Source organism: Vipera berus, assembly GCF_964194415.1.
Source record: "Vipera berus genome assembly, chromosome: 8".
Classification (NCBI taxonomy): Eukaryota; Metazoa; Chordata; class Lepidosauria; order Squamata; family Viperidae; genus Vipera; species Vipera berus.
In genome coordinates, this window is record NC_138211.1 from 9,549,544 (window position 1) to 9,566,310 (window position 16,767).

The 16,767-nt window shown below is 38.1% G+C and overlaps 1 protein-coding gene across 2 annotated transcripts in view; it reads left to right on the plus strand.

Moving 5' to 3' along the window:
* CDON (cell adhesion associated, oncogene regulated) overlaps positions 1–16,414 on the plus strand; it is a 44,752-nt gene extending 28,338 nt beyond the window's left edge. For both annotated transcript variants that reach the window (XM_081334001.1, XM_081334002.1), the window contains exons 12-20: positions 81–287; positions 817–998; positions 1,535–1,640; positions 2,436–2,558; positions 3,035–3,262; positions 4,077–4,357; positions 7,854–7,933; positions 11,696–11,949; positions 12,824–16,414. In XM_081334001.1, coding sequence (XP_081190127.1) covers positions 81–287; positions 817–998; positions 1,535–1,640; positions 2,436–2,558; positions 3,035–3,262; positions 4,077–4,357; positions 7,854–7,933; positions 11,696–11,949; positions 12,824–12,981 — 1,619 coding nt within the window. In that variant the 3' untranslated portion in view covers positions 12,982–16,414. The remainder of the gene's footprint in view (positions 1–80; positions 288–816; positions 999–1,534; positions 1,641–2,435; positions 2,559–3,034; positions 3,263–4,076; positions 4,358–7,853; positions 7,934–11,695; positions 11,950–12,823) is intronic.
* The last annotated feature ends 353 nt before the right edge of the window (positions 16,415–16,767 follow it).

Here is a 16,767-nt window from a genome sequence, read left to right on the forward strand (position 1 = left end):
GTGATAACCTCCAGGCATAAAAATCAGTGTATTTCTTTCAGTACACAATTTTGCATGAAGATTTGCCTTATCTTTTCTAGTTCCTGAGGCACCCGATCGGCCTACTATTTCAACAGCATCGGAAAACTCTGTTTATGTCACTTGGATCCCGCGTGCAAACGGTGGATCACCTATCACTGCCTTTAAAGTAGAATATAAACGTGTTAACCGAAATAACGAATGGCTAGTTGCAGCGGATAACATCTCTCCATCCAGACTTTCGGTGGAAGTCGACAATTTGGATCCAGGTATTTTATTTATATATGCCGGCCTTGTGCTAATGAGTGGTATGTTGGCCAATTCGCCTTCCCCAGAATGATTCAATCTCATTCTCCCCCCCACCTCCGTTTTCTTTCTTTTTTTTTCCTTTTAATTAGTTTTATTCATTTATAACATAAAACGTGAAAATACAAAAAGCAGATAGTAGGGGACCACAGTAGAAAAAGGGAAAACAAAAAAAAGGTGTTAAGAAAGGGAAGGGGAGAAACAAGGCATTGACTTCCGACCCTCTCTGTTTGCAGTAAAATCAGACATTAAAATCAAATCTCAACTTTTTACATTTCTATAGTAGTAGGCACTAGCCATTGTATCGGCAAATCAGTCTAATCGGTAAAACCCAAAATCATAGTATCATTTTTCCCCACCTCAAGCACAAAGTCCAGAAGCGGTTTCCAAGTAGAAACAAAAGCACTTCCGTTCTTTCCTTTTATTAGCACAGTCAATTTGGCCATCTCTGCTAATTCATTCTCTTCCCCCCCCCCTTTTTTTTCTTGAAAGGAACTGCATATAAGTTCCGTGTAATTGCTATTAATAATTATGGGGAAAGCCCTCGAAGTTCTCCCTCCCGACCGTATAATGTGGCTGGCTTTACCAACCGATATTCCAACCGCCCCATCGCAGGACCTCACATTGCTTATACTGAAGCAGTCAGTGACACCCAGATCATGTTAAAGTGGACTGTGAGTATCCAGTTCTTCTTCTGGAAATAATGTTTTATGTTTTTTTTTTAAAGATAACCAATAAAATAGCTTGCTCACTAACTATCATAGAACAAAGGCCTGAGACTCTTGGAACATTTAATGTATGTTCTTTAAATACTATTCTAAACAGGCTGTTTATATATGGTCATTCTCCCTTCCGGTAGTTTATATTGTTTATTGTTTAGTGCAGTATAAAAGTAAAAGTGGATGATGAGAACATAATAGAAGATTCAAATGAAAATGGCATATGAAATGCTGACATCTGAATTTTTTAATCTTGGGTTCGAAGCAATTCTAGTTGTTTCAGTTTTTAATGACTGAATGTGTAAGTTAATTTTTAAAACTGAAGGTGGAGATACGCTATCAAATTAATTCTTTCCCTGTGTAGTGGTTAAGTTTCAAATGTTTTTTGCAGTTTAGTTTTATCGGTGTCATTAAATTTATCTTCCCCACATCTTTCTTCACTCCTTATTGTGGGTTCTGAATTCTCACGTGTTTAAGCATTTCTGTTTTAGTACATTACTTCAAGTAACAACAACACACCTATCCAAGGATTTTACATTTATTATCGCCCAACGGATAGTGACAATGATAGTGATTACAAGCGAGATGTAGTAGAAGGTAAGATCCATGCACAACTGCTTTGTTTTGTGTCTTAATGCATGGAGGCCTGATTAAATGAGACGTAAATATTATCCTTGTGTGTTGTATATATGTCTTATTAAGACTGTACAGTAATAATCCATTGGATACACTGACTTTTTGTACTCATAATTTTTAGAGAGCAACAGGTTAGAAAATGCTGGCATAGGATACTGCTTTGCCAAAACTTGCTTAAAGGTAAAGGTAAAGGTTCCCCCGCACATGCATGCTAGTCGTTTCCGACTCTAGGGGCCGGTGCTCATCTCCGTTTCAAAGCCGAAGAGCCAGCGCTTGTCCGAGGACGTCTCCGTGGTCATGTGGCCGGCATGACTAGACGCCAAAGGCGCACGGAACGCTGTTACCTTCCCACCGGAGTGGTCCCTATTTTTCTACTTGCATTTTTACGTGCTTTCGAACTGCTAGGTTGGCAGAAGCTGGGATGAGTAACAGGCGCTCACTCTGTTACGCGGCACTCGGGATTCGACCCGCCAAACTGCCGACCTTCCGATCGACAAGCTCAGCGTCCTAACCCACTGAGCCACCGCGTCCCTAAAACTTGCTTAAGACTGACCATATAAAAAGATTTTTCAGATTGATCAGAGATTTAAGAATTAATTGCTTTTTTTGCACATATCTGAATGCAGAGTTTCATAGACTTTGAATTTTTGTCTCTTACAAGATTTTCTATACTTTTTTTTTATAATGCACTTCATTTGAAAGAGTACAGTTCTATTAAATAGCATTTCTATTTCTCTTTACTCCTTCTATTCCCAGGTACAAAACTGTGGCACTTGATAAGCCACCTACAACCTGAAACATCATATGATATTAAAATGCAGTGCTACAATGAAGGAGGAGAAAGTGACTATAGCAATGTGATGATATGTGAAACCAAAGGTAAGAAACAATTGTGGGGCCCCTGGTGCTCTCTGAGCTTGGTGGGGGTTTTTTTTTGCAAACAAATCATTATCAAACTAGGTAACATCATCTATAATTGTTGCTTCTGATAATAAATCTGCTTATTAATAAGCAAACTTGGTCAGTCTTAAAAGCAGATATTTATCAAAAGGGGAGAAACATTGTCTAACTAGCCTATGTTATGGCTTTCTAAATTGAAATAGTGCTCTTTAAACTGAAGGCAAGTAGAATAATACGGCACGCTTTACCCTCTCGTTTTTTTTTTCATTCCTCTATGATTGTGATTATTGTATGCCAAAACAAATGCATCTAATTAATGGTACTCTGTAACTAATGAACTTAACAACTTTAAAGCATTTTCAGCTGTTGCTGAAGTTCAGCATAAGGCTAGAATAACACTTGCATGAATTTACCTTTTTTTCCCCATTCAACCTTTTTACTTTAATTCCAATCAGTGAAACGTTCACCTGGAGCATCTGAATACCCAGTGAAAGACCTTAGCACACCACCTAATTTTCCTGATCGTGGAATTGGAAGCAATGCAGGCCAACCAAATGGTTCAGTCCGGAGTGGCAACATGTTGTATCTCATTGTTGCCTGTGTCCTTGGAGTGATGGTTTTCATTCTGATGGTCTTTATTGCCATGTGTTTATGGAAGAACCGTCAGCAGAATGCCTTGCAAAGTAAGTTGCTTTTCATGCAAAACAGCCTTATTTTATATAATAATAGTAATAATAACAACAACTCAGCTTGTAACTCCTCTATTATGCAGGTTGTTATCAAAAGTTGCATAGTGGTGGTGAAAATGAAGCAGCAACCTTTGTTTATAACCTATCTTATTTGTTAACCATCTTGATATCATCCAATATTTTATTTTATTTAACCAACTTTCTTCATGTTTTTACTATTTTATTATTTTAATCTTTACTACTGTTTAATATTCCTGGCCCTGGCCATGATAGAGTATGATTGAACATGGCGGCTAATTTTGTACGTTCATGTATAATCCATACGTTTTGCTGTGTATTTTTAACATGATTTCCATTTCAAATGCAAATATAAGTAAAGGCAACAAATTTGTAAATATGCAGTGAAGCTTAATGCTTACTCCGACCCCTGCCTTCCTGATTTGGCTAATGGGGATTAACTCCTGCAGAGATTCATTTTTATTTTTATTTTAAGTGCAGCCAACTATGCTACTTGCTTTCAATTATATTTAGGAAGGTCCTTCCTATTGAAAGATGGTTGGAGTCACTGAAGCAGTAGGCTTGAGCTTAAATAGACTCCAGAAGATGGTAGAGGACAGGAAGGCCTGGAGGAACGTTGTCCATGGGGTCACGATGGGTCGGACACGACTTTGCAGCTAACAACAACAAAACTGTTAATTGACACTGTATATTAAATGCAGGGGAAAATAGGCCAAGAACATCTTCTATATGCAGTATATCCAAGTTAAGTTGCAATTTCTAGAGGATTTCTTCTTCCTTGTTTCTACAGAGTATGACCCTCCCGGCTATCTCTACCAAGGTACGGATATCAATGGACAAATGGTTCAGTATACAACTCTGCCAGGCACAGGCCTCATTAATGGTGGCGCACATGGAAACTTTATCAGTAATGGAAAACATAATAATGGGTGCCTCCACCTCCATCATAAGGTGGCTAATGGAATGAATGGGATCACGAACGGTGCTGTCAATGGTGGTGTTTATCCAGGACATTCTAACTCCCTCTCCAGAGCCCACGTAGAATATGAACACACCCATCACATAGGAAATGTAAGTAAATGCGATGCTTAATCGGTCAAGCCCTTGAGGCTTTCATTGTTAGGAACATTAGAAATGAAAGTGGAGACCTTCAGTCTTCTTGGAAAGAGAAGTTGCAAATGTCATAGCCCGGTATCTGTTCTTGAAGACCACATTATTGGACGCTTATTAAAAGTATGATAAAGTTACTAAAAGACTTCATCGGGAGAGCAATAAATACAGACTTAAAGATACACTTTAAAAGTCATTTTTAATGTAATATTTGGAAACTTGGAACACCTTCATTTACTAATAAGCCATATGTTCCTCCCATCCGCTCATTTTTGTATAGACCCTAAGTTACTGAATTTGTAGCAGAGTTTTCTAATGTAAATAGTGTTGCTGAATGGAAACATACAAAAATTTTGTAATTCCTGTGGTTACTGAGAATTTCTGTTATCAGGCAAAGATGCATGATTTTGTTTAAACCTTCAGAGTTCCTAGACATTAAAAAAAATGGTACATAAAGTTTTTATATATAAATTTATGAAGCTGATTCAATTGAATTCAGGTTCAGTTGAGAACTAATGCTTCAGGTGGGCTAGATTTGAAAGGCCTTATTTTTTAATGGCATGTTAGTCACGTGATCCTATTTTATCAAATGCTGAATATGCATTGGAGAATATAATGTGAAGTGCACTACAGATAATAAGCACATGGAGGTAATTTGTACTAAGTTTCAATGTTTGTTTTTGAGTTCTGTGCTACAGTGTCTTTCTGCCCAGAGAGTAGACATTACTAGCAGATCAAATCTCTTCTTTCCCAATATTAAGGGATCTCCCCCCACCTCTCCCCAGCAGATTTAATGGGGCCAGAGCAGAAGGAAAAAGTAATTTTAATTATGGGAACAGCAGTCTGTTTGAATAATGTTGGATGTAGCTTTTTGTGTTGTTGAACACTACACTCAGATAATCTTGATAAATTAACTGCCCATTTTCACACCTTAATAGGTGTGAAATGCCATAATAGTAAAGGCATTTTTGCCTTTGAAGAGAGCCAGTTCTAGGCTAGAAACCAGTGACCTGTGAATTCTAGTCCCATTTTAGGCATGAAAGCTGGTTGGGAGACTGGGCCAGTCACTGTCTCAGCCCACATCTGGCTCAGACAATAAGCTGATTGGTCAATTCCTGTCACAGCCAGTGGATCAACACTGAGTTGATCTGGGGCAAAAATAAAATCCAGACCCTGCACTTGCAGGAACAATGCTGAGAAGGGGAGAAATGTCCTTTGTATAGCCATCCAAACTCTTATGTTATGTTGAGATGTTGATGATACTGTAATATGAGACAAATGATTCCCTTTTTTTTAATATGCACAGATTTGATGTGTGCCAAGTCACTTTGTGACTAAGCTGTGTTTCAGATCTAATTTTAAGTAGTGCCCTTAATTACGTTTTAGTGTGCCAAAAACTGAAGCTCATAAACTGAAGAATTCCTTTTTCCCCCCCTTTTGGTTCTTGCTCAGCCACACCATAATATCTGCTTTCTTTTTAAGCACTTTATTTTTAAGAACGAACTGTTCTATTCACATCTGTTTTGAAAAACACAGTTCTTAGGATGTATTTTTATTATGCAGCCTACTTTAAATAGTGCTTTCCTTACTCATGCTGAGCTGAAGACGGCCCCAGATAGAGTCTTAGAGGTTTGAGGAGTGAAGAATGCAAGTTTATCATTGTTCTTGCTGCTTGAGTAGCAACAACTCAAGAGGAGAGCCGCTAGGTTAGAGGTCCTACACACAAAACTGTTTGAATGTTTTATGGGAAACAAGGAATGTGTTCAGAAATTAAGTAACATCATCTGCTTCTAGTGGGAGGGCAAGAGGGCAATTGTTTGCTCTGGTAATTGAACATAAACACTTCATTTCATGGAATAACAGATTGCTAGAAGTACAAGAATTGCTGTCCAGATAACCTTTCAAATCTCTCACAGTCTTCATGTTTCCTTGTTGTGGCCTTCTTAGATCCTTAAGACCCATTTAAAGGCTAATCCAAACATTGATTTTAGAAATATTTAAATGAAAGCATGTAGGAGGATGGTGGAGGCAGCCGCTGTGAAATTAAATTAGAGCCTTGGAGGCTGGGGTGGGTATGCTGAGAACACAAACTTAAAACAGGTGTTAAAGATTCCCCTTTTAGATGCTCCCCCAAAGCCTGATTCTCACACTTAGATTTATCTCGGAGTAACATTCTTTCTGTCAAGTAGAAAATCCTACATTCAATTGAGTATGCAATTATTTCAAGGATTCCAGTGCTTATATCGATCAATACCCTTGAGAGTTTTAAAACCATTTACTGTGGCTATTCATCACTAACTATTAGTTCATATACTGTTTTTCTTTGGAGAAGGGTTCCCCAATGCCAAAGCTCTGAATAAAGTAAGAATCTACACTAAAATATTGGTTTTGCTCTTTGTGCTAACCCCCCCCCAAACACTAATATAGTTGTGCATAGAGGCAACATTTTCAAATAAGAGGTTTTTATTTATTTATTTTTTATTTTAATTCCATTTATATCCCGCCCTTCTCCGAAGACTCAGGGCGGCTTACAAGCTTAGCAGTAGCCTTCATTCTATGTATATGCCTGCTTATTAGGGCTTTCACACACACCCCAAGCGGTTTTGCAGCCTCTTCACTGTTTCCCCCCTCCCAAATAGTTTAATTACTTTATCATATAGGCACGCAACAACTTGGGAACAGTTGTCTTGAAATTTGTCTTCCAGTAAGGAATCTGAGTATTTAGATTTTTATTACTATTCATGTTGCCTATCTGCAAGTATTTCTCAGATCTCCTGGGTACTTAGTATTTAGCAATGAGTTACGCGTTATTAATGCTGTTGGTTTGGGGTTTTTTGCAGAGATTGTACAGCCAAAAAAACAAAAACTCAGAAATCCCTTTGCCTTCCTTCTCCATCACTTTTGGCTGACAAATTAATACATCTATAAAAATAACAGCAAATTTCAAAACCAGTGTTTAGTCAGGCAAGCTGAGCTAAATGGAATAATTGAAAGAAACTGGGACATTGATCATATTTCATCACTCACACATGCAACATCCTGTCTCCACCAACCAACAGTAGTTTCCAGTAAAGAAAAATTCCCTTCTTGTCTGTCACCATGTCAGTAGCATTTTCACTTTTTTCTTCAAATTAAACTTGGGCATTTCAAGCTGAAAATAAGGCCAAGGAACTTATTATGAACATGTCTGAGTCATAACATTTGGCTTGGCTTTGATCTAGCACAGGCGTGGGCATCTGTCGCAACTTTATGATCTGTGGACTACAACTCCCAGAATTCCTGAACCAGCATGGCTGGTTCAGGAATTCTGAGAGTTGAAGCCCACAGGTCCTAAAGTTACCATAGTTGCCCACCCCTATGAATGTCATGGAATATACTGTGCCTGCTTGTTTAATATTACAGACTCATTAGTTTCCTTGTTTTAATTTTCAAATATTTTCATTCCCCCATCATCCAGGGTGGTGAAGTATATACATCCGTCCCTCAGACAGATCCTTCAGAATATGCCAATTGCAGGAACTGCTGGAATAACAATAGGTAATTGATCTGATCTCTGAATTTGGATCTCCGAATTTGAGCCTGCACAGACTAGCGATCCCATCTTGTGTGTCTAGCAAGTACACCTTGATCTTTGCATTATTACCATTCCAAGATTTATACATATGCTACAGGTTTTCTAAAAACTGGCAACCTGAAGACCTTCCAGCTTTGAAGAAATTAAATTCCTCCTCCAGTTTTAAATGCAGAGCTAGCCTCTACTCAAGTATACTTCGTGAGGGCAGTTTTGTGCTGCTGTGCATAGACTCTTATCAGCTTCAAGATTTGCTTGAACTATTTTATTTATTCAACTTTGATGCCAGCTGACTCCAAATCTGGGCTGAACTACAAGTTGCAACCAAATTTCTGCTTTCTAAGTTACAGGCCCATTTATTTCTTCACAAAATTAGCCATTTCTTAATATAGGAAACAGTGCAATCTAGTACATAACTAAAATGACAAATGCCTTGATAGAAGCAGGCAATTTTTGTCTGAGAAGATCTAATTTAGATGCCTTGAATTGCAAGGAAGCACAAAAATAGTATTCGGCCTTAGGGCTGGTTCTTGAACTAGTGGTTAGGCTGGATATAATATTATCCAGGGTGGCCGTCTCAACTTCCCTCTTTTCTGAAAGCTGCCAGGTCCTTCAGCAACAAGATTATAAAACAAGAGCCTGAGCAGACATGCTAAAGAATTCGGCTTTTCTATTGATGGGCTAGAAGTTGCCTCATAGAAAACTTGCCCTGCACAAAAAAAATCTTACTCCATCTGGGGACGATGACCTATAACGCTTAGGTCCCACCCATTTTTCCAGTTTCCCATTAGCAGGTTTTCACCACAACGGCCAGCTTGAAGTTATGAACTGTCAGAAACCATAAAGAATTCCCAGAAGGAGTGCTTCGGTCTGTGGTAGTGCGTGGCTGTCCCTTGCAGGCCCTTAAACCAAATAAACTCCATATTTGTGGTTCAACACCACCAGCCTTTTACTAGCCATCCTGTTCATCAAAATAAACGTGGAATAATAGTTCCGCTTTGTAGATTATAAAATGTGTGCCTTGTGTTGGCTGTATATTTTAAACTTAGTGGCTCATGCAGTAAGGGAAAAAACTTCATGCAAATACTTTAACACTTGTTTATAGCAGAGTTGAGCTTTTTTTTTCTCTTCCATGAGAAACAAGCAAAAATCAACTTTTTACTTCAGTTTAAGCAAGCACATAATCTATAATGGATTGATGGACTATAAAATTAAAATAGCAGCTTTTTTGCCAGTAGTTGTTTTCTTAATATTTCGTAAGGCTTTTCTGCACTGAAGGCTCACATAATGACAATCCTGGGATTGTGCAACCTGTGCTTGCTGTTGCCTGTGTTATAAATCATACTTGTAAATAGGCTTCACTTACTGCAGTCACACTGCCCCTTACTGCAGTCACACCAGGCACTTAACAGTGAGTTGCATTGTCACTTTTCCAATAAAATCAAACTGAAAGTCAAAGATTTTACATAGTGCAAAATGTAAGCTATTGGGTTATGGTTCAGGTTCAAATTAACTCTTAGCTGTAGAGCTCACTGGGTGGAAAAAATAAAAATGAAAGTTAAAATGTGCCAACTCAGCTTGGCAGCCAAAAGTCAGATTTTATTGATTCTTGCAATACTGCATAAAATACTCAAATTTCTACATGTTGCCTCTTAGGAGAGTTTGTGTGTGTGTGTATCTGCTTACAGTTAACATAAAGATGGAAAATTAAGATAATTTTTGCTATACCTAATGGGGAATTTTGGTAGTTGAAGTCCACAAGTCTTAAAATTGCCAAGGTTGGCCACCCCGTTTTAAAAGAAAACTCATGGCAAATGTAACAAACAATTGTAACAAATAAGAATTGTTTGAATTGTGCTACGTTTTGCCCTACATGGGCATCTTCTTAGCATAGTGAATTAGTATCCATAATTCTCTCTTCAACGGTCTCCCTGAGTTCCCATCTCTTTCATCCAATCCGTTGGTACTTTTCTCCCACTAAAAATGGCAGCAAGTCAACCAGAATTCACTCCCTTTTTAAAGACAAATGCGAAGGTGTTGTTAAATGGCTTATTTGAAAGTCTTGAAATAATCTGTGAGCTGCTGTCAAGCATCTTTACAATAAACAAATCTGTAGGCAGAATATGGCTTCACATTTTGTGTAAAGATAAATACAAAATCCAGAGTGATCACTCCAGATTATTTTGCTAGATCCAGCATTTACTTATGTAATCATTTAAGATACCTGTTCTTTCTGGACGTCATGCTTTATGCAACAGTTCCTACATCTTCCCTAAATAGGTGTAGCTGTGATGTGGTTTTTCACCAAATTTATGTTTAATCACCAATAATACAGTAAACTTCTTGTTAGCATTTACTGTGAATGTTGAGGAAACAACTTGATCGCTGCCTTCATGTCTTTGGAAGTGATGCTCCAGCTGCAAATGTTTAAAGTCCTGGCAGCTTCCCAAAACTTTGGCTTAGAGCTAGCATGCCTACAAAGGATTTCGGTTGTTAAGTTGCCTTTTTTGTTGTTTTCTCTTGTTCAAAGGCTGAGTAGCTTCAGCTATAAGAAACTGACTTTCTTCTCTGCTTGACTAGCCATTCACAATCCAGAACAAGGGAGAATTATCAAAGTGTCTTTTTGGGAAGAGTCAAAAAGCATAATCTCAATTTCTAGAATTACAGTGGAGAAGAATGCCATCATGAATGAAATCATTCTGTCAACGGCAGCTTTTCCAATTTGGAGAGCAAACTGGAAAATATAGCAAACAATGAAATCCCTTCTTCTATTGCCAGAGTTACACCAGTAGAAAATTGTCAAGATAAGCTCTTGAAAATAAGTATAAAATAGTACTTGTTATTGGACACACAAATTCCTTGGGAATCCAATCACACTTGGCCAATAAAGAATATTCTATTATTGTATTAATAATTATGGTTGTGCTGCTAAACCAAGTGTAAGATTTTAACAACAACAACAATAACAATGTTGGAAGGGGCCTTGGAGGTCATCTAATCCAACCCCCTGCTCAGGCAGGAAACCTTATAGCTGTCCAGTCACTTCTTAAAAACTTCCAGTGTTGGAGCATTCACTGCTTCTGGAGGCAGGTTGTTCCACTGGTTAATTGTCAGAAAATTTCTCCTTAGTTCTAGGTTGCTTCTCTCCTTGATTAGTTTCCATCTGTTGCTTCTTGTCCTGCCTTCAGGTGCTTTGGAGAACAGTTTGACTCCCTTTTCCTTGTGGCAGCCCCTGAGATATTGGAAGACTGCTATCATGTCTCCCCTCATCCTTCTCTTCATTAAACTAGAAATACCCAATTCCAGCAACCATTCCTTATATGTTTTCGCCTCCAGTCCTCTAATCATCTTTGTTGCTCTTCTCTGTACTCTTTCTAGAGTCTCGACATTTTTTTTACATCTTGGTGACCAAAACTGGATGCAGTCCTAAACAACATCCAACCCAGATAACTGAAATAAGATAAAGATTTTGCTAGTCTTACATATTTTAGTTGCGGATTGAAATGCATTATTATAAATTTTGACATTTGGTAACTTACTACAGATCTACTATTCATTGCAAGTGAATGATAATACAGAGGCATATTTATGTTGTGTATTTTTGGTGATGAGTGCATGGCAGGCATTATAAAAATATTTTGAAGAAATAAAGAATATATTGATCAGTGAAACGCGATGTGCATTCTGATCAATGTTCTTTTCTCTTTTCTCGGCCTGAATATTTGTAGGTGTTTCATTAAAACCAGTGGCAATTTTGGAAACAGTTCTGTACCGGTGATGCCCATTATAGCACCTTATCAGCAAGACAGTCTAGAAATGAAACCATTAAATCACATGATTGTGGCCATGTGCCTGGCCTCCACCGTCCCTGGATGCAGCATTGAGACTGAGGAAAATGACAAGGAGAAGTCAGAGTCGCCTTCACATCAGGACACTTGTGGCCAAGAAAATGTGAGCCCACTCAATACAAGTTGTATATCAGGTATGTCAGGAAAAATGCAAAAAATGTGCTTATTTCTTAACGTTCATGGAGATTCTCAGTCATCCAGGTCATGGTTGTCCCAAAGGTGCTTTTTCAAAAGGCAACTGGACTTGGTTTTTCCTTGAAGACGTTTTGCTTCTCATCCAAGAAGCTTCTTCAGTTCTTACCTCTTAGCTCATTTGTATTGTTTTTTCTCTCCCATTCAATTGTGTCTGATTCGTGGAGACTGCCTGGTCAGGTTCCCAGCCGTTTTCTTGGCAGGTTTTTCCAGAAATGGTTTGCCATTGCCTCCTTCCCTAGGGCTGAGAGAATATGACTGGCCCACAGTCACCCAGCTGGCTTTGTGCTTGTGGTGAGACTAGAACTCATGGCCTCCCATTTTCTAGTTTGATGCCTTCACTACTGCCCCAAACTGGTACTGTAATTAGTATTTTCTTGTAACTAAAACATTTTAATTCATCCGCACAGAAATCAGAATTAGCGTAAGGGCAAATAAATACAGCATCTTGAGCGCCCTCTAATGCTCAGGTATTTGTCAGGCTTCCTTACAAAATTAGGAGCTTTTACAAAAAGAATCTCCTCCATCTTTCTCCTCTGATTAGGCTGTGAGGATTGATCGATTGCTTTTAATCACAGTTCTGATTTTTTTTTTTTTTAAAAAACCAATTTCTTCCAAGAATATCTTCAGCTGTACTTCTGTATTTCAACAGCTATAATGAATTGTCCAGATGCTGCACAACATGTCATTATTTTTGAGGTGAAATAGTGAACGTTTAGTAAATGGCAGCCAGTTGGGGCTTGCATAAATCTTTTGAATAGTTGAGGGGGCTCAGGTAACTGATGAACAGAGGCTGATTGTTGTTTTCCTTTGCAGATCACAGTGGACCTTTGGAGACATCTGATGCCAGCTTGAACTGGAGCCCGCTTTTTCATCGGCCGATTTCAAAACACTGTCATGAAAAGACCGAAGTGATTTCAAATGGGGGTGTCACCTTGGACAGTTTGGGGGGACACCAAACACAGGAGACTTAAAGAAATGGCCTTCCTTGATAAAGCCAGTAGCTGCCCAGCAGAATTGCTGGAAGGGACGGACAACAAGAATATTAATTATTAGAATCACTATTTATTTTTCATTTTGAGATGCAGTGTCATATGAATGTATGTTTTAAAACACCCTTTTGCTGTTGTGTATTATTTATCCCCAGAGAAATCCATCCCCACACCTCCCTCAATGTAATCATTCTGATGACTGATGATCCTATAAATCAGTGTTTCTCAGCCTTGGTGCCTTGAAGATCTGTGGTCTTCAACTCCCAGAATTCCCCAGCCAGCATAGCTCCCAGGAATTCTGGGAGATGAAGTCCACCCATCTTCAAGGCAGCAAAGTTGAAAAACACTGCTAGAGATGATGTCTTCCTTGGACAGGGACCATTGGAAAATTACTGTTGCAGTGTGATGTAAAAGTTTTAGCAAATACACGCAAGGGAGAACCTCAGGCCCAAATTGGACTGCAGCTTATGATTATACAGCTAAGGGGTAAGAATCAGATAGAAGAATTCCAGCCTGTCTCAAAAATTGCAAGCTATTAGTGAAATCATGATAACTTTCTGAAGGCATATTAATCTGGACTTGTTGATTCATTTGATATGCTGGATTATTCTCAGTCTTGCTGATCGGCAGTTGGACTTAGGTAAGTGAATGTAGTAAAAAATAAGAGTTCTTCTTATGCTGGTTTGTTGATAGCGAGAGCAACGAGGCAGGCCTTGCGAAATTGTCACAAGAATAACAAAAATGGCAGTAGCATTTATAGCCACCTGCTCAACAATAAGGGAACGCTTGAATGTGGCTATTGTGTAGCGTTGTCCTTTGTTTTTATTCTAAATGTTTTAAAATTTACCTTTTGGCATTCCCTTGCGGTGTCTTGTATACAAACAATACTGTTCACTTGTTACGTATTGTGTTAGCTTTTTCTCACAACATGGTAGTATATTGTGCAAAACATAAGCTAGGAGAAGAAGAGGTAAAGAAGAATTTGGATGCAACTGTGATATAAGAAAATTGCCACAAATGTGCTAGATTGGAAATATCCCCTCTCTTCTTTCTCTTTTTAAAGAAAGCAAAGAGCTTTCGGTTTGGTAAATTAGCCTAATTGATTACAAGTCAGGAGGAGGGTTTGGAACTTCCATCTGTAGTAGTTATTAATTACATTTCATGGCATTTTCTTTGAAATAAGTACTAAGAGTACATTAACTTCTACATGTTGCTCTTCACCAGAAGTTAACACTTTTGCACAACTTGGAAAGTTGGGATGCAAGATCAGAAATATGAATCCCATTTCTTTTGGCCATACAGAATTGCTGCTTTACCCAAAGGCATCCAGTGCTATTAATAGAGTCCATTTGCCCTTCATTTGTACAAAAAAAATGTGTAAAAGAATAGCTGGGTGGTGCCTCTTCCCCTTTCAGTTTTAACCAGTACATATACAATGTGAAATGTCTAATAATCAGAGACATAGTTCTAAAAGTGCAGTTGTCCCAAGCAATAGGGATTGATTTTATAACTGGAGCAAGGATTGAAAAATACCAAGAGTAATAATGCCGTAATAAAATTAAAAATCTGTTCTAGAAGACAAAAAGTGGTGCTCAACGGCGCCCTTGGCCACACTGAATAATATGTGTGTGTGATTGTGTGTGTGTGTAATTAAAAATGGGCTCTATATTTTTTATAACTGTTGCAGCAGATATCAAATGCCGTGTGTATATATAGCGTGTGATTATTTTATATGATGTATATTATATAATTTTATAAATATGACTCCCTTTATGAGAAGTTGCCGTGTGGGTCTGGGTTGCTATGCAAGACCGGGTTTTGATGCAAAATGCTGTTTGCTTTACATTGAAACTTGTAGAGAAGGATTGTGCGCTGTTTGTTTAGAGACAATTAATTTGGAAAGCTTTTAGAAATTATTTTTCAAGCTTCTTTGAAATGAGGTCACAATCTTCTACACTAATTTGAGGGTAGGACCAGCATCTCTGCTGGTTGGGATAGAAGGAGGGGTCTTTTTGGCAAGCCAGATTGTCAAAACACTTCCCCACCCCACCCCACCCACCCTCAGCAGGAACAGCAGGTTGCTTCTATCAGGTCCATCTTTACAGTAAAGTCCAGATAAGAAATGGAAGTTGTTTTGTACTTTGAACAGAGTTGATATTATTATTTGGTGGTGGGGAAACGTCAACCCCTTCCTCAACAGAATCTCGTCAAGAATTCTTTTTCTTATATCGTGACACTGTTTTAAGTGTTTTTCCCTCTTATTGTATTTTATTTATGAAAGTTATATATTGTCTTTATATTTTAGGGGGAATCGTGTGTTCCTTCCAATCAGATGCATATAAATCTTAGAAAGCATACACAGGTGATCAACTCCTGAAATCTAAATGCTCCATCCCCTGTTTAGATTTGGATTGATCTGTTCTACCTACCCAAGAACTGGTCAGGCAATCTCGTTTGGCAGTGTTTTACCCTCCCGTTTTAAGTTGTAACGGCTTTTCAAAATCACTAAACCTTTGTGTGAGAACGGGATGTCTTTGTTTTAAGTTATTTTGAATGGCTCTTCTTCCTTCTGCCAGCCTTTTAAGTTTGGACGCCGTGACCCCAGTATAAATCTCAGTCATTTGTTAATTTCTCTGGCATCTTCACCTTTATTAGGTATCCCTTGAATTGTGGCATTGGTGTTAGCTCATTTGCTGAACTCAGTATTGAAATATATTGCAGCAGAGTTTAAATGCTGTATCTCACTTACGGAGAGTTTCTCATTCATCCTCACAAAAAAAGATGCAAATGTGCAACTCTGTATGAAATGTTTATTGCAGCGCTTTTGCCCAGAATGTATTCAACTCACATTTTGTTCACCTTTGAGTTTGACTATTTACAAATAAGAATTGTCAGAGTGATTTCTAATTAAGTAATCAACATCCATGTTATCCAGATACAATGCATAGGTAAAGCTACTGGTTTGAAGTAGGTGGTTAAACTCTGCTCATTGCCTGTTAATGCCTATACACACAATAGCTATTGGGAATTTGTCCCATTAAAATCTGTGTAACCAACTTATGTAAAAGGTGGTTTTGGTGCAATATGGTTTTAATTTAAACTGTTTTCCTGAAGGTGTGTAATCTAGCTACGCAACCTCAAAAAGATGTTATTCTCAGAGCTTTCTCCTCCAGTCTTTGAAAAGTCACTTCACTAAAGTATCGCTGTTTAAGCAAAAAGTGTTATTTCAGTTTACTTTGATTTTGCAATTTAATTTAAATTGAAAGATACATGTATTTTTTGTCATATAAAAATGTTATATTTTCTTTTGAAAGTTGTAATATTCTTTTTTTAAAAAACTGTACAAATGTTTAAATATTGTAGGTTTGGGCAGACTTTTCTTTGTGTTTATAATATTAAAGAGAATTACACTGGTCCTGTCTAATGGTCTGATATGAGAATTATTACTACTGTTGTTTCTTCTTGCAGTCTTATTTAAAACACTGGTATCCTGATGCGATGAATGGGAAGTTCACACAAGTGTCATTATTTTTTTTTAAAAAAATCTTGTTAATGTTTCAGATAATGCATCCCCAGTTTTGTTTTGACCTTTCTTCACTATTGTCTAATGCAGGGGTCTCCAAACATGGCAACTTTAAGACTTGTGGTCTTCAATGCCCAGAATTCCCCAGCCTGCATGGCTGGATGAGGAATTGGGAGAGTTTTGAGTCCACAATTTGCCAAGTTTGCAGACCCCTGGTCTAATGAGAAATAAAATAGTAGCTATGC